Consider the following 23,306-nt stretch of genomic DNA (forward strand, 5'->3'; position numbering starts at 1 on the left):
AATTTCTAACAGAAAACCAACTATTTGAGGAAAAGAAGAATTAAAGGATTTCATGTCATTCTCATACTATTCCATTTTAATAAACAGCTTTATTGAAATATAACTCATATACAATAAACCAAACACATGTGAAGTGTACCATTTGAAAAGTTTTGACATTCACACCTGTGAAATCTTCAGTGCAATCAAGAGAACAGACATATCCATCATCCCCAAAAAGTTTCCTCAGGCCCCCTTGTAAATTTGCTACCCTTCCTACCCCAAAACCCATTTCCCTCCAATTCCTCATCAACTACTCATCTTCCTTCTGTCACATTAGTTTTGATTTTCTAGAATTTTATATAAATGGAATCATACAGTATGTATTCTTTGTCCAGCTTCCTTCACTCATATAATTATTTTGAGATTCACCTATGTTGCAGCATGAAGCAAGAGTTCATTCATCTTTATTTTCTTTTATTATTTTTTAAAATTTCTTTTCAGCGTAACAGTATTTCATTCATCCTTATTGCTGAGTAGCATTGGACTATATACTGAATACCAAAACTTAGTCACCTATTGAGAGACATCCTTGGGCTATTATAAACAAAGCTATGAACATCTGTGTACAAGTCTTATGGACATCTGTTTTCATTTCTCTTGAAAAAATGTTTATTTTAATGTGATTCACATTGTCCATTCTATCTTGGTTGATTTCTGGTAGTTTTTGTTTTGTGTGGAAGTGGACCTTTTTTTCCTAAGTTGTCAAATATGTGAATGTAAAGTTGTTCACTGTATTCCTCTTACAATATTTTTGATGGCTGTAAGATCTGATAGCCCCGTTCTGTCTTTATCAGCCTTCCAAGATGTGTTATCAATTCTCGAGCTTTTTTTTTTTTAAGAAACAGCTTTTTCTCTCATTGATTTTCTCTATTGTTTTCCTAATTTCAATTTTATTGATTCATACTCTTATCCACATTGTTTTCTTCCTACTGCTTGCTTTGGGTTTATTTTGCCCTTATTGTTCTAGTTTCTTAGAGTAAGAACTCAGATTGTTGATTCAGTAACTTTCCTTGTTCCCAACAAGCATTTAGTGCTATAAATTTCACTCCCACTGTGTTAGCTGTATCCCACATAGTTTGATATATGGTGTTTTTGTTTTCTTTTGGTTCTAAGTATTTTTAATTTCCTTTGAGATTTTCTCTTTGACCAATGGATTATCAAGGACTGTGTTGTTTAAATTCCATGTGTTTAGATATTTTCATGCTGTCTATTATTAACTTCTCATTTGATACCATTATGGTCAGAGAACAAACTCCATGGTTTCAGTGCTTTTATTTTTTTAAAAGTTTTTATTTAAATTCCAGTTAGTTAACGTAGAGTGCCATATTAGTTTCAGGTGTACAGTATAGTTACTCAACACTTCCATACATCAGCTGATGCTCATCACAACAAATGTGCTCCTTAATCCCCATCCCCTATTGCACCCATTGCCCACCCACCCCCCTCTGGTAACTACTGGTTTGTTTTCTATAGTTAAGAGTCTGTTCTTTAAATTTTTTTTGGTTGGCCTCCCTCTCTCTTTTTTCCCCTTTGTTCATTTTTCTTCTTAAATTCCACATATGAGTGAAATCATATGGTATTTGTCATTCTCTGACAGACTTCTTTCACTTAGCATAATACTCTTTAGCTCCATCCATGTCACTGCAAATGGCAAGATTTCATTCTTTTTTATGGCTGAATTAAATTCCACATCTTCTTTATCCATTCATCAGTTGATGGACTCTTGGGCTATTAATCTGTAATTACTTAAACTGTAATTCACCTATTATAGTCAATGCTTTTAAATCAGCTGAGGTCTGTTTTATCACCTGTTGTACAGCCCATCTTAATAAGTATACCATGAGCACTAGAAAAAAATTTGTATTCGGCTGTTGTGGTGGGGAGTATTTTATCTGTGGCAATTAGATCTTGTTGGTTGACTGTGCTGTTTAGATCTTCTCTGTCTTGCTGATTTTGCATCTAGTAGTTTCTGTCATTTGCTGGGAGAGATGTGTTGAAGTCTACAAGTATAATTTTGTATTTGTCTATTTCTCCTTTTGATTGGGGTAATTATATCATTTACATTTAAAGTAATTATTGATGTGTTAACAGTTCTGTTATTTTATTATTTGTTTTCTACTTGTTTCATTGGTCTTGCTCCTCTGTTTCTTTCCTGCCTTCCTTCAGGTTACTTGAACTTTAAAAAAAATAATTCTATCTTGATTTATTTGCAGTGTTTTTGAGTATATCTCTTTATATTGTTTTCATAATGGCTTCTCTGAGTATGGACAGCATATGTATGAGACTTTTAGCAGTCTACTAGCATTAACATTTTTCTATTTCAAGGAAAATATGGAAACCTCACTTCCACTTAGGTCCCTTTACCTTCTTTACTTTTAAATTATCACTGTCTTGAATATCACAGAATGCTGTAATTTTTATTTCAATCACTGAATATGATTTCATGAGGAAAAGGACACTCTATTACATCTACTCATATTTTTGCTCTTTCTCCCTTCTTTCATGATGCTCCACAATTCTTATTTTTCTATTTCCTTTTGCCTGCAGAACTTCCTATAGCCAATAAAAGAGTAGGGCTTCTAGCAACAAATCCTTTTAATTTGTATTTCTCTGAGAATATTTTTATTTCCTCTTCATTCCTGAAGGATAGTTTTGTCCAAAATATGTTGTCAACGGTTCTTTTCTTCCCACACTTGAAAAATATTGTGCCACTTCTCTGGCCTCCTTGGTAAAATCCACTCTCAATTTGATGTCATTTCTTTTGGGCTATTTTAAAGACTTTGTCTTCGATTTTTAAAAAAAATTTTATTGTGTTATGTTAGTCACCATACAGTACATCATTAAATTTTTGATGTAGTGTTCCATGATTCATTGTTTTCATATAACACCCAGTGCTCCATGCTGTACATGCCCTCCTTAATATCCACCACCAGGATCACCCATTCTCCCACCCTTTCCCCTATAAAACCCACAGTTGGTTTCTCAGAGTCCACAGTCTCTCATGGTTCATCTCTCCCTCTGCTTTCCCCCCTCTTCACTTTTCCTTTCCTTCTCCTAATGTCCTCCATGTTATTCCTTTTATTCTAGAAGTAGGTGAAACCATATGATAATTGACTTTCTCTGCTTGACTTATTTCACTCAGCATAATCTCCTCCAATTGATGCATGTTGTATGCATGCATAAGCTCCTCCACCCATGTTGATGCAAAATTGAGTACTCATCCTTTAGGATGGCTGAGTAATATTCCATTGTATATATGGACCACATCTTCTTTAATCCATTCATCTGTGGAAAGAGCCAAGATGCCCTTCAACAGACGAATGTCTTTGATTTTTGAATGTTGAAACATGGCGTGTCTTGGCATGGATTCCTTTGGGTTTATCCTCTTTGGAGTTTACTCAGCTTCTTCAATCTGTATGTTTATATCTTTCACCAAATTTGAGGAGTTTTCAATTATCTTTCCATGTAGTCTTTCAACCCCCCTTTCTCTCTTCTCTCTGGGGAACTCCAATGATACTAATGTTGGATCTTCAGTTATTGTCCTTTAGGTCCCCATGGTTCTGGCTTCTTTTGTTGTTGTTGTTGTTTTTCAGTATGTTCTCTCCATTGTTCAGACTGGCTGAATTCTATTCTTGGACCTCAAGTTCACTGGTAAAATCAAGTCATTTCCACTCTCACCATTGAGCCCACCCAGTGAGTTTACTTGCTATTATAGCTTCCAGTTCTATAATATCAACTTGGAAATTTTTATAACTTCTACACCTTCACTGATATTTTCTATTTGCTCATTTGTCTCCAAATAACTTATAATTGATTGCTGAAGCATTTTTGTGTAGGTTCTTTAAAATCTTGATCAGGTAATTCCAACATCTAATTCATCTATATCAGTGTTGGGGTCATGTGATGGTTTTGTCTTGTTCAAGTTGTGATTTTACTGTTTCTTGGTATGATGATTGATTTTTTTACTGTATCCTGAACATTCTAGCTATATTGCGTTATGATACTCTGGGTCCTATTTTAAAACTTTTATTTTAGCTTGCAGTAACCTTGTTTAAATTTAGCATGTGAGATTTTAGTCCTACTTTTGTGGGCTCTTGCTCCAATGGCAATTTAATTTTCAGAGACTTTTTAACATTATTTTGGTCTTCTTTCAATCTGGTGTTGCTGGGGCTCCCACTAGTCTCTGCTGGTACTGTCTGAGCAGGCAAAAGGAGTTTCCCCTAGTCAGACTGCCAGGTGTTTCTTGGTGCCTCTACAACTAGTGTCCCCTGGGTGTCCTGTGTCACTGGGTAGCTTAGGAGGCATAGGAAGAAAGTTTTCCTGGAATGGACCTCTTGCTCTGGCTGAGTTTTTCTTGCCTATTCTTACCATACACTCTAATGCCTCTGTGCAGAGAAGAATCTCAGATCTGTGGGGGAAAAGAGGCTTCCAAAAGTAGGCCACTTGTGGCTGTGTCTCTTTGGCTAGTCTTGCCCACCTACCCCAGTGAACCTGTTTTTCCAGTATACTTTTTATACGTTTGGGGACTCTCTTAGCTAAATTTTACTTTCTTTGGGGCACAACTGTGTATCTAGTGGATTTTTTTTCCAGTTATTTTCATCAAGGCAGGCTGCCACAGTGTCAGGAGTTCAGGAATTGGGAGTTCAGTTCTCTTTATGTAGGCCAGTAATCTCTACTTTGTTCACAGTGAGAGATCCTAAGGGTAGGGAGTCAGAGTACAGAGTAGCCCCAGATAGCACTGCCTCCTTTGGTCTTATTGTTGCTGAATGGGGACTGAGAATCAGCTCTCCACTCAGAAAGGACCACAGTGGGGGTTACTCCCCTTTCACACTTCATTTATTTTTATTCTGTTGGGTGTTAACGGAGGCTCAGCACCCTATCGACCCTTATTGGCAGCAGGGATAGGGGGAAAGTGGAGCATTGTCTATCTGTAACTCACAATTCCTTTTTCTTTTTCATTGATGTTGAGTGTTTGTGGAAGTTCATCTCGTTGCTGAGTCCCACTGAGATGAGGGCTGTAGCAAAGTACAGTAGTGACTGGACCATCCTCACATTGCTTTGTTAAGTCTTAGAAATGCCTGGTGGGATAGAGACCCAGTTTGCTATTGGACTCCATGGTGGGAGAATCAGAGCACTGCTGTCTTCCACTGGAGAGGGGATGGACAATAAGCTTCTTTCTCAATCTTCTGATACTATCCTAGCATGGGAGTTAGAGCACCACCTACTCTATCGGGGTCTGGAAAATCAGCTTTCCATTCAGCCCTACTCACACTACTCTGACAGTGAGGGATGGAAGATTAGCTCTCTGGTCAGTTCCTTGATACCACCTGGCAGAGGGATCAGAGCACCATCGCTTGCTTCCCAGTATTGTGGAAAATCAGCTCTTTGTTCAGCTCCACTCAAATCTCAGGGAAAGGGGTGCAGTTTTTCCATTGTTGTATGGCTGGATTATGGCAATTATTGCAAAAAAGGTTTTCTGGAGCACCTGGGTGGCTCAGTGGGTTAAGTCTCTGCCTTTGGCTCAGGCATGGTCTCAGGGTTCTGAGATTAAGCCCTGCATCGGGCTCTCTGCTCAGTGGGGAGCCTGCTCCCCCCACCCCTCTCTGCCTAGTTGTGATCTCTCTCTGTCAAATAAATAAATAAAAATTTAAAAAAAGAAAACAAAAACGGTGTTCTGTTTTTAGGTCACCTTCTTCCCAGTCCTTTGACTAGAGAGAATAAGCTTTCCTTGGGTCATTTTTTTTGATCTGTGCCTATTACATATCCCAGGCTGGAGGGTTCAGCAGTGCCCTCTCTGGGATATATGGAAGGCATTAACAAATCCCCCAAGACTTATTGTCATATAATCCTTAAGTTCTGAGGTCCCTAGTAAGTCCTCCTTCTTGTCACCTTTCAGAGTATTCCTATGCTTATTTGTTGTGTTATGTCCAGGACTATTTTTAGCTTAAGATGTAGGACCTAGGAGGAATGGGACTATACCTTTGTTGTGGGAACTGGAAGTCCCTTCAGTAATTTATCTTATAATTATATGCAAATAACAAGGGGAAAAAAGCCTTATATATCTACCCATGCAGTTACCATGCAGCTATCCATGAAGGTATCCTTCGGTTTTCATTCCTTAGTGTAGATCTGTATTTCCATCTGGTATGCTTTTCCTTCTACTTGAAGTACTCGCTTTAACATTTCTTATACTGCAGGTTTATTGGTGACGAGTTCTTTCATTTTTTCTGTATCTCCGAAGTCTTCATTCCACTTCCCTTTTTGAAAGATATTTTCAGGGTATAGATTCTACACAGAGCCTTTTTGTCTTTCAGTACTTTAAAAATATCACTCCATTTTATTTCCACATGCATTGTTTCTGATGAGAAATATGCTGCTATCCTTACCTGTGCTCCTCTGTACCTATTTGTCTTCTTTCACCCTATTCGTTTAAGACTTTTCTCTTGTCATTACTTCTGAGAAGTTTAATTCTGATATGACTTGGTGTGCTTTTCTTCATGTTTCTTGTGCTTGGCATTCATTGTGTTTCTTGGGTCTGTGGGTTTATAGTTTCCAACCAAACTGGAAAAATTCTGGCACTATTGTTTCAATTATATATTTACTAGCTTTCTTGAATTTTTCCATGGCTCACTTACGCCCTATTTTCTGCGGTTTTGTTTGCTTGTTATTGCTTTAATTCTCTTCTCTGTGTTACATTTTGGATAGTTTCTATTGCTGCCTTGCAGTTTACTAGTGTTTTGTTCTGCAATGTCTTACCTGTTGTTCCTCACATTCCATGTATTTTTTACCTCATATGTTTTAGTTATCACCTCTAAAAATTTTATTTATGACTTACTTATCTTTCATGTCTCTTCCTTTTTGAACACAGCAAACACAGCTACAATAACTGTTTTAATGCTCTAATACTAACATCTGAGTCAGCTATGCATATGTTTTAATTTTTCTGTTTGCTTTTTCTCATTACGGACCTGTATTTTCCTGCTTCTTTACATACCTGGTACTATTTGATTGAATGTCAGAAATAGTCAATTTTACTTTTTTGGGTAATGGATATTTTTGCTTTCTTATACTTATTCTTGGGGTTTGTTCAGGGATGCAGGAAATAGTTTGAGTCTGTCAGGTCTTCATTTAAGGTTTTCTAAGCACACCTGGGGCAGCATTTGGTTGTCCATACTCCTGAGGCAAGACCCTTCTTTATACTCTACCTAATGCCTACTGGATGATGAGGTTTTCCAGTCTAGCTGGTGGGGTTATAGTCACTATTCCCTGCTCTGTGTAAGCTGAGAGAGGTCATTGTTCCCTCCAATCCTTTCAAATGATTCATTCCCCAGACTCTGGTAGTTTCTTCAAATATAAGCACTGATTGATATTCTGGCTTGTCCTGGATTTAAAGTGACTCCACAGGACAGACAATAAGACAAAAAACGTTCTCTAGAAGGGCAATCTTGAAATGTATTTCCTCAGGCCAAGATTAAAGGACTGGAGAATATAATTTTATTTACTCTCTCCCATCAGCCTATTGGAATGAAATGCTTTATCAGATGGTCCCATGGTTATACAGTCTGAGAGCTCAGGAGACAACTACCTAGGATCTGAATTTTTCTTAAGTTTCCACGAATCCCTGTAAACAGCAGTGGTTAACAATCTACAGGTAGGGACCTTCTGGTATGCTTGTTAAAAACACAGATTCCTAAATTTGGCAAAATGTTGATAATTATTGAATCTGACTAATGGGTACATGGGATGAGGTCCACATACTCTTCTACTTTTGTGTATGTTTGAAACTTTCCATAATAAAAAAAACCTAGAAAAAAACAAAATATATTAATTAAGATTCCTGTGCCTCTATGCATAAAGCCTAATTTAGCAGCTCTGAAGTATGACCCAGGAATCTGCATTTTCATAAATGCGTTAGTTCATATGGTCCTTGGATCACATTTTGTAGTACACGCTTGGGTGATTTCATTTGCTCAACTTGTCTTTATGGTAGCAATTTTCTCAACTAAGTTATTGTCCATTGGCCTCCAGTCTGTGATGCCCAAATTAATGAATACTCTCTTATATTAAGATCTTACCTGAACAATCCCTGGAGGACACAGATCCTTACAGCCAAAATTATAAAAATGGAACTCTCCCCCAGTCAAAGAAGCAAGCTCACTCAAAAATCCATTTGCAATCTCATCATTGTAATTGAAGGAGATGGTGTAAATAGGAATTTTCTGAAAAACTTTGACTTGGTCTATAACCATTTCAGGTGGCTGAAATGATACATTTTGAGGGGGAAACAGGGAGATGGAAAGTGAGAGGGAGAGAAAGAAAAAATAAAATGTGAAAATCCTTAGTATTTGCTCTAGACTGTGAGATTCTCAACTAGTAATTCCTTATACAGTGATGAATGGCTTCTTGGAAAGGTGTCAATTCGATAAAATAAACAAAGCAAACACTGCCAGATGGTGAGAGTATGAAGACCAATGATGCAGCCCTTGCCTCTGCGGGCTCACAATTTGGTATAGAAACAATTCTTGAAGAAAGATGTGACTAACCAAATCACTCAATTTTAAGTGCACCTGAGCCTAGAGTTCATGCTTTTAAAGTGCTGAGCTATACTTTAGAGCACTGAAAGTATCAGGGTGGAACACCTGGCTATTGGGATTCTACAGAGTGAAGCTACTGGATCTCAATATGGCTTCCGAAGCATCTACTTGAAAAGAGCATCTTCCAGCTTCAGGTAGATGATGGTCAATGTGTCTCCCACAGAGTGAAAGAAGAGAGAGTTATTGAGGGTCCTTCCATGTGTGAGGCACTCTGCTATGAGTATTACATAGCAGTTAATAATCCTCACAACAATCCTGTGAGGTAGTTAGAAAGATGGAGAGTTGATTACTAATATAAATTCTTCTCATCCTTTTTTACTATCAGAACCCTGGTTTTCTTTTCATGACAGCAATGTGCCCAGTTTAAAACAAAAAAAAACAATACACACATAAAAACTCATCCTCTGACCCTCTTTTGCATCTAGAATTAGCCATGTGACTCAGTTCTGTCCACTGAGATATAGGCAGAAGTCCCAGGGAAGATATTACTTTTCTCTAATAGAAAGGCAAAGATTTAGCAACAACGAAAACAACAAATCTAATGTCCTTTCCCTTCCCATCCACCATCCTGCTGGAAAATGGACACTGCCTAGAGATAGAGTAGCCATTTTGCAACGAGGAGGACAGAAATTATAAACAAAGATGGTGGAGAATGGACATAAAAAGAAGGTTGTTTTCTTGGAGACCTCTGTGAGTAGCTCTAGAACCTAGACTACTTACTGCTGGGCTTCTTATTCATAGGACTATATATCTCTCCATTGTTTCAGCCATCATTTGTCTGCTCCTCTGCTTTTATCCCCAGTAATACACAACTTTACTTGGCCTAGTAGTTAAGGGCCCCACATACAGAAGAAGAAACTGAGACTCAGCAGGGCCAGCAAGCTCTTAAGCAGTAAGCCTGGAATTCAAAGCCAATTTTTAGTATCAGAAGCAATGCTAGACTATTTGTTCCCTTCATTTGCAATAAAATACACTCTTGGTAAGGACTGACTCTCCAGTAATGTTTATATCACCTAACCCTCAGGAAAGAAGAACTGATTAATTCCCCTGCCATCTCTCCATCACACCATCAGCGGAGAGTTCTAAGCCGAGAACCTTCAGAAACTGCCTCTGATTGGCCTGCCCCCATTTCCTCTACATTTCTCAGTGCCAGGAGACCCTCTTTGATTAACCCAACTTGCTGGCTCCTTCAGCCAGTTCCATTGTCCACTTATAGTTTCTATCATTTGGCCTTTAACCCTTCCTATATTTGGGTTATGTGTCCTGGAAAGGCAGAGTGAAAAGGGAGACACACTACTGGCTGGCCTTGCGCAGCTCACACTGCCCAGGAAGTGGTTGGTTAACTGGTTCCCCAGGTTCTGGTCTCATTCTAGCCACCACTTACACACAGCTTCAGTCTCTGTGTCTGGCTCCAGCATTGAGACTAGCCCTACCCATAAGCCCACCTCCACCTCTCATCCTTTTTCTCTCCTCTCCCCTCTGGACATCAGCTGGTCTCTTTCTTTCTTATTTTTTTAAATGTTCAGTTAGCCAGCATATAGTACATCAATAGTTTTTGATGTAGTGTTCAGTGATTCATTAGTTGCCTGTAACACCCAGTGCTCATCAGAACACATGCTTCTAACCAAATAGTAACCTAAATGAGCTGACCCCAACCAGCTTGTCAAATGCAAGCCGCCTCCTTTTCATTCAGTTTAGCTTCTATTTCTGAATACCTACTATGTATTGAGCACTAAGAGCTCTGTTCATGCTGTCCACCTGTATCCTCTCTACAACCCTCTGAGGTGGGTGCTATTATTACCCTTGTTTCTTACCAGCTAATCCTGGCCACTGCCCCTGATACCAGACTGGAGATACTAGCTCTAAATTCTGCTAATTTTATAGCCTTTAAGCTAGAAACTATTCTTATACTGACTTACAGCTGAGATATTTGGAAAGGTAAAGAAATTAACATTGATTTAATATTGACTGTGGGTGCCAGGTACCATGGGTAGCATTTTCATCTGTTCATATGCTACCTGACACATTACTTCATATATTTATTTGTTCATTGCCTATCTCCCTATAAAACATAAGCTTCTCTGAAGACAGGCACCTTGTTCATCTTGCTTACCACTGTATCCCAGACTGATAGCAGTGCCTGGCATATACAAGGTACTCAATAAACACCTGTGGAATGCATTCATGGGGACATCATCTCATTTACTCCAAGCAAACTTGTGAGTAGGGAGTACTGGCTTTGAGCCACAGATGAGGAGATTCACAGTAGAGAACTCACCCGAGGTCGTTCAGATGGACCGTGCTGGGGGTGAACTTCTAGCAGGGGTCTCTAGCTCCAAAACCATTTCCACCATTCCATACAGCTAGAGAGCACCCAGGCACGAAAAGGCTGTTAGTGTATCATAGTGAGCCTCCCACATGCATCCAGCCTTAGGTAGTGTTTTCTAAACTGACATGATGTTCTCATACCCTGTGGTGTTAGAGAGCTGCGCAGACGGTGGGGGCGTTGCACAGGCTCGATACCTACAGGGTAAAAGAGCCATTCCTTACCTCCTGCCTGTACCCCCTGCCCCCATGGATTCCTCTCCCTGGTTTATGCCCTCATAGCTCTGAAGAGGAGGCTCAGAACATGGAAGAAAACCTGTTACCACAGCAGCCCTTGCTGACCCTGATTCCTCTAGTCACTTACTCTAGGAGCTCTGTTACTAGAAAGTAGCGGGCCTTCTCCTTGTGTAACTCCTAGACCACATTGAGGAAACCTTTCTCAGCCCAGGACTCCTTCATATGTTCCCCACAGAAGTCCCTTCCATCCCTAAATGAGGTCAAGCAGCATGCCTGAGAGACTCTCCCCAGTTCCCTCTTCTCTGAATCTGAACAAATGTGCATTTTCACTTTCTAAACAATGTGACCCTTTCACCACAAATGTCAAACTTGGGGTGGCAAGAGAGGCAAGGATAGGTTCCCCTAACTCCTCTAACTTCTGAAGGAGGTTTGTCTGCACAGTGGCTCATCCTGTTCCTTCTCTGAGCTCCCACCCCTCGCACAGCTCATGTTAGGCTTTCCCCACTCATTTGTGTTTAGAACGGCGCAGAAGCCTTCCTCACTCCCATTGTCTTGAGTCCTGCCAGGATAAGTTCCTGCCAGGATAATGCAGCATTGTGCTGGGTTGTGTCCATTCATACCTAGAGATGCCCACCAAAGGACACATAGCAATTCTATTTTAATGAAAACTAATCTTACTAGAATTCTTTTAACTTGATTAATTTAAGACTTGTCTTGCTATATAATTCTTCCCTGGACATTTACTAAACAAATAGTAAGCTGGTATCTATGGAATTAAATCCTGAACCTCATTTCAGTGTGTCCTTTCAAGCAGAAAATTCTGCTGAGTACTGGGAATAAGAGCACCAGCCTTAACATATTCAGGTCCGACAAAGTCAATGACAAGTTCAAAAAGAAATGGAGATTGAGTGATATGTGTTAATGTCCTCTACACAGAACATGAATATCAAATATTCATTTGCTTTTTGGAGAGAATCTGAGGGACAATGCAGAAAAAATGGACTGCATGGGAGAAAAGGCAGATATGAACACAAAATGCCTAACTAGGAGTTTATAAATTACTTTTCAGGTGGCCTGGATATTTCTGATTCTGATTATCATCTGTTTCCATAGTTCTTCATCTTTAGGCAGACTATAGACCCTCTGGTGAAAGCTAGGGAGGGCTCTTCTCCCAGAGAAATGTACAAGTACATTTTGTATATACTCTCAGGAGATTCCAGACCCTCTGAAATACATGGTGGACTGGGAATCAAGAATCCTTCCCAATACACAGTAACAGGAGTATTACTTGGTTCATCCCTTCTGGGGGACTATTTAGCAGTACCTCTCAAAATGCATACCTTTGGACTAAGCCTACTTCTCAGAATTTATGCTACAGATAAACATATGCAAAACACATGTGCATAGTTATTTTTGAGACATAGTGTATAACAGAAAGACTGAAAACAACCTCAGTGTCCATCTCTAGGAATACTAGGCAGCTATAAAAAATGAGAAAGTTCTTTATATATTAAGCAATTTCCAAGTCATACTGTTATATAAATAAAGGTGCAAAATCATGTGTGTAATACACCATCATTTATATATTTATAAAAGAGAGTATATAAAAATACATTTCTGCTTGCATAACAGTTTCTGAAAGAAAATCTAAGAAACTGGGGGGCGCCTGGGTGGCTCAGTGGGCTAAAGCCTCTGCCTTCAGCTCAGGTCATGGTCCCAGGGTCCTGGGATCGAGCCCCGCATCAGGCTCTCTGCTCAGGAAGGAGCCTGCTTCCCCTTCTCTCTCTGCCTGCCTCTCTGCCTACTTGTGATCTCTGACTGTCAAATAAATAAAGAAAATCTTTAAAAAAAAAAAAAAAGAAAAAGAAACTGGTAACACACATTGCCTCTTAGCTAGTGAGCAGGAGGTTGGAGAGAGAATCTTCTCTGCATACCCTTTTGTACCTTTGTAATTTATACCATGTGAATGTATTACTATTCAAAAATTAAATAAATAAAATTAATTTCCAAGTTAGAAGTTATATTAAATCTATATAATGGAACATGATACAGTCATTGAGAATGATGTTTTGGAAGAATTTCTCATGACTTGCAAAAAAATGCATATATTAGATGAAACAAGGGAGAACACAAAACTGAATTATGACTGAGTTAAACTTTCTTCCTTTTTATACTCATATGCTTATCTATATTTTGTAACTGACCTATGGTGCAAACAGTAAAATCAGTAAGAGTTTATTAAAAAAGTAAAGACCGCTTGTACAAATGACTTTCAAATCAGAATCCCTACCCCCATCCTTCCCAAAACACCAGCCCCATATTTCAAGAGGTCTCTGGACATCCTTGAACTACAGGTGCTCAAACTTGACTTCGTTCACCCGGAACTCCCAAACACTGTTCCTTCTTTAAGTTTAAATTTAAATCAGTTACTAACATATTGTCATAAACTACAAATCAGTCACATTGTGATTCCTTTTTCTCTTTCTCCCATCTTCTCCTCTCTCTGTCCTCCTCTGTTCCCAAATTGGTCACCAAGTCCTTTGATGTTACTCTATTATCTCATTTCTGAGGAGAGTCCTCTCTTCCACATTTCTGTTTCCTACCTGATGTGGGCCCTCACCAACTCCCATCAAGATTTAGTCTTTCCCTTGCACTCCTGAGGCACATTTCTGAAGTACAGGTGAATGGGACCACCTGCCCTACTGAGCGCTACCCCCCCCGCCCCCACTGTGGTAAAGCCCACCCACTCATTCCAGGTGGCCATCAAGGATTATTTCCCCCAACCGAACCTTCCAGCCTCAACCCCAACACTCTTCTGTCATTGCCCTTGCTCTCATATTGCTTCTCTGGGCAGTCCACATATTTCCACACCTCTGATTCTTCTGCCCAGGATACTAGTCATCTCCTCTGTTTAGAAAATCCCTTCTCCTCTTTCTAGACACAGCTCAAACGTCCCCTCCTCAGTGGAACCTTCCCCAGCCTTCTCCCCATCTTGTACAGCAGTACTCATCACTCTGCTCTCAGACATCTCACAGCACAGACAGCCCCACACCCTGTGTCAGATCAGAGTTAACCACACATGTCTAGCATATCCTCTGAAGTGTAAATGCCCTTAAGGCAGGGGTAAAATACCATTCATGTTTGTAGCCTCAAACCTTGGTACCACACAAGGAACATAAGCAAGGCACAATAAATTGCTTTTGAACAGAAAGCACAGTGAAGTTGATAGGAAATCATTCAAAATAAAACTTCACTTTACAAAAAAAAATCAAACAAACAAAAAAACAACTTCACTTTACATATAACTTCTCTGCCATAAATCTCATGATGTAATAAAATCCAGTTGCTTTACTATTTAAGCCTTGGACCATGTGACACAGGATATTTTACAATACTTGCCTAGCACTCTGCACATGCAAACATCTCACAACGAAGGATGCAAGTTGATACTAATTCACGTTAGCAGTTAATTTACATTGTACTGGCCTGCAAATCCCTATGTTTATTTAATGCCCACAGTATTAGTCTTCCATTCACAAAGCTCAAAAGAAGATGAACAGACTCCACTAAAACTTTTCAAATATTTTCCAGTCAGGCTAAGCAAAACAAAGAACATTTCACTAGAAAGGCATGCTTTTGTTTGAATGATTACGAAGTTAAAATTAGGGGTAAAACCAAGGACATTGTGCAGTGACATGTTTAGATTTGGATCCCCAAAGGAAAAAAAAAAATCAAAAAGAATCTCCTTACTCTTAGTTTATACTAAATATACACCAGTCCTCAATGGAAAGGTGGAGATCTCCTTTCATGGGGTTGGTCTCCAGGCCTGTGGGTGTGTGGCGCCTCAAGACAACACTTGATGTCACATAAATTCCCCTCTGCATTTCAGCAGACAAAGGCATTCCTCAGTGTATTTTTTCACCTTGGTTCTGGGTCCCGAGGCCAAGGAAACATCTTTCAACAGTTTTTCAAGCTGTTTCAAGCAGTTGAAAATGTCCCTCAAACCCATTCTCGGCATTTACTTTCAGGGCACTGGTGAATCCCTTTTTGTTCCCAACCTTGGTAAGTACCTGATCAGGTCTCCCATCTGTCAAAAGGTAGATTACTTGTGTTTCTTCATCAGCAAAAGCAATTTGCAAGGCATGCAGGGTGTTTGTGGAACTTCCAATCTACAAAGGAGACAGAGAGAGGTACTTAAATCTCCAGAAAACTCTCACAAACAACGGTTATTTATTTTCTGCTTCAAAAAATAAAATAAAATAAAATAAAATAAAAAAGAAAGAAAAATGCCTGTGAAATAAAAGATAAAATTATATTGAAGTAATAATTTAAACCCAGTAATTCCAAGGAGCCAAATCCTTGGGCGTGCCATAAAAGCCTCTATCCAGGCAATTCCAGGGCTACTAGAAGCCAGGACTATGGACTTCCTGTCCTGATGACATAGTTCTTAATGTAACTATCTTTGTAAGGCACTGAGTCAGTTACTGTTCATGCGGCTGTCAACACAGTTTAAACATACAGTTTGAATACAAGCCTGGCAGGACAGAACAGGATTTATTAAAACATGAGCATGGTAACATCAGCCATCTGGGGTACAGCAAAGAAACTGTTTAAGTTTTTAAAACTCCTGCAGTTTCTGCCCAGGGATACAGAGTGCTGGCCAGAGTGTCACTGCCAAACTTGTAACAAAAAGAAGCCAGACGAACAACAACACATCACTGCCTTTTGTTACACTACTCAGAGTGTCAGATCAGAGGACAACCAGCTGGCCCCAAGTGTGAGGAGAGACAGGCGCGTGCAGGGACCAGTGAGATGTAAGCACAGGCTCCTGGGACGAGATGCAGGGGACATTAGGTCAGAAGAGCTTGCCTGGGGTGATTGGTGAACTGGTGGAGGGTAGCTGGCTATATACTGCTGAGAAGGTAAAGGTCTGCAGGCCACAAGTAGAGGGGAAATCTGCATTCTCTTGAAGGCATTTTCACCACAAAGCCCACAGGTACTCACAGAAAAGACTGGCCCAAGAAAGTCTCCTTCATGGAGCAGAACTGGGGAAGAAGAGTGACACAGGAACCCTTATGCTCCATTTCACCTTCAGAATAAAAGCTCTAATGAGTGAATGTGTGGGATGAGGGAGGTAGGGGGGAGGGAGGCAACAAACACAGTCACCCTTAGGGCACTGGCGAAAATCCAGGGCAGCGGAGGGAAGGAAAGGGGGAAAAACCAAATCCTCCACACCTGGAAAAGGAGCAGGGCTAGATGCTGGGCTCAGAACTAAGTGGGACAGACCCCTGAGCCTCTGAGACTGCAGTCCCCCTAAAATGAAGGCTCAGAGAACACACACCCCACCCTTCCCCTACGAACACTGACCAGCAAGGAACATATAAAGAGACAGACTCTGTCTGAGGCCCAGTGTGAAGGGAAAATTAAAAATCTGAGGGTAGATCAGACACTAAAGGACAAGCCTCTAACACGTCATCCCCCACCCAAAGCCTGAGTACCACCACAAGAATGTGAGGGCAGGTGCACTGAAGGTAACAGGAACAAACAGACCGCAAACCCAGCCCAGCTCTGGATCAGATTAAGTTTATGCCTCTCCCCACAAAAAGAAATGTATGCTCATTTCCAGACGTGAATAACATTTATCTCAGTATCTATATACTACCCATGATGTCTAGCTTTTAAGAACAACAAAAAATGAACACCCTAAGCAGAAAGAAACAACATACTACCAAGATACAAGTAGTCATCAGAAACAAATTCAGGTGACACCAATGCTGAAACTATGTGAAAGAAAATTTAAAATAACTGTGATTAATACATTAACATTTCTAATGGCAAAGGTGAACAATGCTGGAGACCAGATGGGCAATTTCTGTAGAGGGATGGGAACCTGAAGCTGAAAGAAAACACTAAAAATCAAAACCACAGTAATGCAGATGAATACAATAAATCAGAACAGAAATGAGCATCAAAGGCTGTGGGATGATATCAAATGGTCTGACATGTGTATAACTGGAAACACAACAAAGAAAACAGGATAGTAGAAATAACTGAAAAAAGGAATGGCTGAGAATTTTCTCAAAACAATGACCGACATAAACACATGGACCCAAGAAGGTCAAGTAGGATAAATAAAATAAAATACCCTGACACTCCTACTGGAGTGGTGGCAGTGAAGGCCAAGGGCTGAGCCAAGATTCTCATCCCCACCAAGTGTAACAAGCCCTCCCTGCCTGTGTCCACTCCTACCAGCAGTATCAAGGTGATCTACTCCTCACAGTCCAAGTGGGGAAGCTGGACTTCAACCTCTGTCTCTTCCTCACAGTATGTAGACTTTTGGGTTGAGCCTCTTTCACTTACCAAAATGCATTTAAGATCTACCCATGCTATTTCATGAATTGAGACTTTGTTCCTTTTTATGGATGAGTAGCATCCCTCACTGAATGGATGTAAAATTGTTTATCCATTCCCTGTTGAAGGACATCTGTGTCATTTCCGACTTCAAGCATTTATAAATAAAGCTGTTACAAATGTTTGCTTGCAGGTTTCTAGATGAATATACATCAAAAGCTGTGAAGGGCCTGAGATTTTGCCTTAGTTGCAAACTAACATGGGTGCCTGGGTCACCAACAAAGGACTTTACTATTCACAGCAGCAGCAGTAGCCAGAATATCGGTGTTGGCGGGGGAGGGCGGTTCAGCACCAGTTTCCTGGGTCCCAATTCCCACAGGGTGATGGCGAGAGGGTTAAGTGACACTTGCACATACAGTAGGTTGTGTTAAACGAGAGGGACCCTGAACTAGGAAAACTGAATATCCTATAATGGACTATAAGCATGTTCATTCTTTGCTCTGGAGTCAGATATTACCTTTATACTGTATAATAAGCAGGCCACCTTTTCCTACTTCCCAAGGCTGTCTGCTACATAAACATTCATGAAAAGACAGAACAGAGGTTCTTGACAAAAGAACATAGATTACGGATTTGAAATCATTTCCTCTTTTTTAATGGAGGCTTTTAGTGCATTAAATTCCTTCCAGTACTGTATTAGCTGGCATTCCATGTATTTTCATGCTGTGCTTAATTTTCATTAAATTTTATGAAATTTTATTTTTTTTAAGATTTTATTTATTCATTTGAGAGAGAGAACACAACTGGAGGAGAAGGGCAGAGGCAGAAGCAGACTCCCCACTGAGCACGGAGCCTGATGCTGGGCTCGATCCCAGGAGCCTGGGATCATGACCTGAGCCGAAGGCAGACACTTAAACTACTGAGCCACTCAGGTGTCCCTAATTCTATGAAATTTTAAATTTTCTTTGTGATTTTCTTTCTGTGATTTAAAGCCTGTTCTTTAATTTCCAAGTGTTCTGAGATTTTCATGGTGTTTCTTTGTTACTGATTTCTAATTTGATTCCACTACAGTCAGAAGATATCTGTCTGACTCAAAACTGTAAGATTTCAATGCTTTTAAATTTGTTAAGGGTTGTTTTATAATTCAAGATATAATCTATTTATGTGAATGATCAATGTTTCTTGGAAAAGATTATTCTCTTGGTGGGTGGAGCATTCTATAAATGTTAATTAGATAAGCTTACCTGAAGGTGTTGTTCAGTTCTTCCAAATCTTTGATGACTGTTCAATAGTGCTATCAACTGCTAAGACTGGGGTACCAAAGTCTCCAAGAAGAATTGCTGTATTTGTCTGTCATGTCTTTTGACTCCATCTGGCTTTGTTTCATGTATTTTGAAGCTTTGTGGTTTGGTGCATACATATTTAGGATAGCTGGCTTCTTTTTTCTAAATTAAAATATAGCTGACACAAAATGTTACATCAGTTTCAGGGGTATAACATCACGACTGGACATGTTTATGTGTTGTGCTGTGTTCACCATGAGTGTAGTTAGGATTGTTATCCTCTTGCTGGACTGATCTTTTTCTTATCATGTTAAGTCTCTTATAGTTCTCTTTCCTTTAACATCTACTTTATGTAATATTAACATATTTACTACAGATTTTTAAAAATTAGTGTTTGTATATCTTTTCAATCTTTTTACTTTCTTTTTTTCTTTTTTCATAATTTTATTAAATAAACAATTTAATTTCTGAAAAGTTATGGAGGTGTTTACGTTATCTATTTCAGGTTGGCTGAGTAGGACTAATTTGTGCTTTCAAGAATTGGTCTATTTCCTTTATGTTGTCAAATTAATTTGTGTAGAGTTACTTATATTGTTTCTTATTATCCCTTTGATACCAGTAGAGGCTATAGAGATCTATTTTTTTTAATCATTTTTAAAATTTATTTTCAGCATAAGAGTATTCATTGTTTTTGTACCACACCCAGTGCTCCATGCAATCCGTGCCCTAATACCCACCACCTGGTTCTCCCAACCTCCCACCCCCCCACCTCTTCAAACCCTTCAGATTGTTTTTCAGAGTCCATAGTCTCTCATGGTTCACCCCCCCTTCCAATTTCCCCCAACTCCCTTCTCCTAATTCCCCATGTCCTCCATGCTATTTGTTATGCTCCACAAATAAGTGAAACCATACGATAATTGACTCTCTCTGCTTGACTTCTTTCACTCAGCATAATCTCTTCCAGTCCCATCCATGTTGCTACAAAAGCTGGGTATTCATCCTTTCTGATGGAGGCATAATACTGCATAGTGTACATGGACCACATCTTCCTTATCCTTTCGTCCGTTGAAGGGCATCTTGGTTCTTTCCACAGTTTGGCGACCGTGGCCATTGCTGCTATAAACATTGGGTACAGATGGCCCTTCTTTTCACTACATCTGTACTTTGGGGTAAATACCCAGTAGTGCAATTGCAGGGTCATAGGGAAGCTCTATTTTTAATTTCTTGAGGAATCTCCACACTGTTCTCCAAAGTGGCTGTACCAACTTGCATTCCCACCAACAGTGGAAGAGGGTTCCCCTTTCTCCACAACCCCTCCAACACATGTTGTTTCCTGTCTTGCTAATTTTGGCCATTCTTACTGGTGTAAGGTGATATCTCAATGTGGTTTTAATTTGAATCTCCCTGATGGCTAGTGATGATGAACATTGTTTCATGTGTCTGAAAGCCATTTGTATGTCTTCATTGGAGAAGTGTCTGTTCATATCTTCTGCCCATTTTTTGATATGATTATCTGTTTTGTGTGTGTTGAGTTTGAGGAGTTCTTTATAGATCCTGGATATCAATCTTTTGTCTGTACTGTCATATGCAAATATCTTCTCCCATTCCGTGGGTTGCCTTTTTGTTTTCTTGACTGTTTCCTTTGCTGTGCAGAAGCTTTTGATTTTGATGAAGTCCCAAAAGTTTATTTTGGCTTTTGTTTCCTTTGCCTTTGGAGACATATCTTGAAAGAAGTTGCTGTGGCTGCTATCGAAGAGATTACTGCCTATGTTCTCCTCTAGGATTCTGATGGATTCCTGTCTCACGTTGAGGTCTTTTATCCATTTCGAGTTTATCTTTGTGTACGGTGTAAGAGAATGGTCGAGTTTCATTCTTCTACATATAGCTGTCCAGTTTTCCCAGCACCATTTATTGAAGAGACTGTCTTTTTTTTTTTTTAATTTATTTATTTGAGAGACAGAGAGAGAGCATGAGAGGGGAAGTCAGAGGGAGAAGCAGACTCCCCATGGAGCTGGGAGCCCAATGTGGGACTCGATCGCAGGACCCCGGGATCATGACCTGAGCCGAAGGCAGTTGCTTAACCAACTGAGCCACCCAGGCGCCCCGAGACTGTCTTTTTTCCACTGTATATTTTTTCCTGTTTTGTCGAAGATTAACTGACCATAGAGTTGAGGGTCCATATCTGGGCTCTCTCTACTCTGTTCCACTGGTCTATGTGTCTGTTTTTACGCCAGTACCATGCTGTCTTGGTGATCACAGCTTTGTAGTAAAGCTTGAAATCAGGTAACATGATGCCCCCAATTTTATTTTTGTTTTCAACATTTCCTTAGCGATTCGGGGTCTCTTCTGGTTCCATACAAATTTTTGGATTATTTGTTCCAGCTCTTTGAGGAATACCGGTGGAATTTTGATTGGAATGGCATTAAAAGTATAGATTGCTCTAGGCAGTATAGACATCTTAACAATGTTTATTCTTCCAATCTAAGGGCATGGAATGGTCTTCCATCTTTTTGTGTCTTCTTCAATTTCTTTCATGAGTGTTCTGTAGTTCCTCGAGTACAGATCCTTTACCTCTTTGGTTAGGTTTATTCCCAGGTATCTTATGGTTCTTGGTGCTATAGTAAATGGAATCGATTCTATAATTTCCCTTTCTGTATTTTCATTGTTAGTGTATAAGAAAGCCACTGATTTCTGTACATTGACTTTGTATCCTGCCACGTTACTGAATTGCTATATGAGTTCTAGTAGTTTGGGGGTGGAGTCTTTGGATTTTCCATATAAAGAATCATGTCATCTGCAAAGAGAGAGTTTGACTTCTTCATTGCCAATTTGGATATCTTTTATTTCTCTTTGTTGTCTGATTGCTGTTGCTAGGACTTCTAATACTATGTTGAACAAGAGTGGTGAGAGTGGGCATCCTTGTCATGTTCCTAATCTCAATGGGAAGGCTGCAAGCTTTTTCTCATTGAGGATGATATTTGCTGTGGGTTTTTCATAGATAGATTTGATGAAGTTCAGGAATGTTCCCTCTATCCCTATACTTTGAAGTGTTTTAATCAGGAACGGATGCTGGATTTTGTCAAATGCCTTTTCTGCATCAATTGAGAGGACTATGTGGTTCTTCTCTCTTACTAATTTATTCTATCACATTGATTGATTTGCGAATGTTGAACCATCCTTGTAGCCCAGGAATGAATCCCACCTGGTCATGGTGGATAATCTTTTTAATGTTACTTTCAAGCTGTGTTATTTTTGAAGGGAGTGTCTTATAGATCACATAGAATTGGATCATGTTTTTGTCTACTCTCCAATCTCTGTTATGTAATTGGTATATTTAGATGATTTACATGTAATTACTGGTATTTAATTAAGCTCCCATTTTTTGTTTTCTGTGTACTTCCTCTGTTTCTCATGTACCTTATTTTTCCTTTCCTTCCTATGGATAACTTGAACATTTTTTTAGTGTTCTATTTTGATTTATTTGTAATGTTTTTGAGTGTGCTGCCTTATGTGGTGTGCTTCATGGTTGCTCTAGGTATTTTCTTATGCTTATGTGTAACTTATCACAGCCTCCTGATACCGATACACTTGAAGTTTATCACTTCAAGTATAAAAACTATTCTTTCCATTTAGGTCCTTTGTCTGAAGTACTTTCCCTATATTAATTATATACCATATTAGATGTTGTTAAACTTTTGCTTGAACCATAAAACATGATTAAAGCAACTGGTGAGGTTACAGATTCTCTACTATGTTTACTTCTCTATGTACCCATTCTACTGTTCTTCCTTTACTTCAGAAGGTCCAAGCTTTCTTCCTATTTGGAGAACTCCATTAGCCATTCATTTTTTAATGATATGTCTCCCCACACCATATCCTCTCCGTTTCCCTTCTCTTTCCGTCCTGAGGATATCATCACCAGAAAGATGATTCATAGCCTACAGGTCTTTTCTTTCAGTACTTGAAAAATGTTGTGTGTGCCATTTCCTTCTGGTCTCATGGTTTCAGATAAAAAACTGCTGTCATTTGAATTGGTGTTCCTGTATAGTTTACGTGTTATTTCTCTTTGGCTATTTTTTATTTATTTATGTATTTGACAGACAGATCACAAGTAGGCAGAGAGGCAGGCAGAGACAGACAGGAGGAGGAGGTAGGCTCCCTGCTGAGCAGAGAGCCCGATGCGGGACTCGATCCCAGGACCCTGAGATCATGACCTGAGCCGAAGGCAGAGGCTTTAACCACTGAGCCACACAGGCGCCCCTCTCTTTGGCTATTTTTAGGATTCTTCTTCATCTTTAGTTTTCAGAAGATGAAATATATATGTTATGGTATGGATTTCTTTGGTTTTACCCTGTTTGGGGTTTACTTAGGTTCTTGAATTATAGTTTTTATGTTTTCATCCAAATTTAGAGAGCTTTTAGCCATTACTTCTTTGAATACATTTTTAGTCCCACACTCTTTTCTAGAATTCCAA

General features: G+C 39.5%; 1 protein-coding gene across 1 annotated transcript in view; it reads right to left on the reverse strand.

The window, feature by feature from the left end:
- The window catches only part of VWA3B (von Willebrand factor A domain containing 3B), a 235,846-nt gene that overhangs the window by 92,112 nt on the left and 120,428 nt on the right, over positions 1 to 23,306 (reverse strand). Inside the window, 2 exon segments of the mRNA XM_047746614.1 lie at positions 8,118 to 8,300; positions 15,269 to 15,367. Of these exon segments, the coding sequence (XP_047602570.1) occupies positions 8,118 to 8,300; positions 15,269 to 15,367 (282 nt within the window).

The sequence above is a fragment of the Lutra lutra genome, chromosome 9 (genome assembly GCF_902655055.1).
Source record: "Lutra lutra chromosome 9, mLutLut1.2, whole genome shotgun sequence".
Lineage (NCBI taxonomy): Eukaryota > Metazoa > Chordata > Mammalia > Carnivora > Mustelidae > Lutra > Lutra lutra.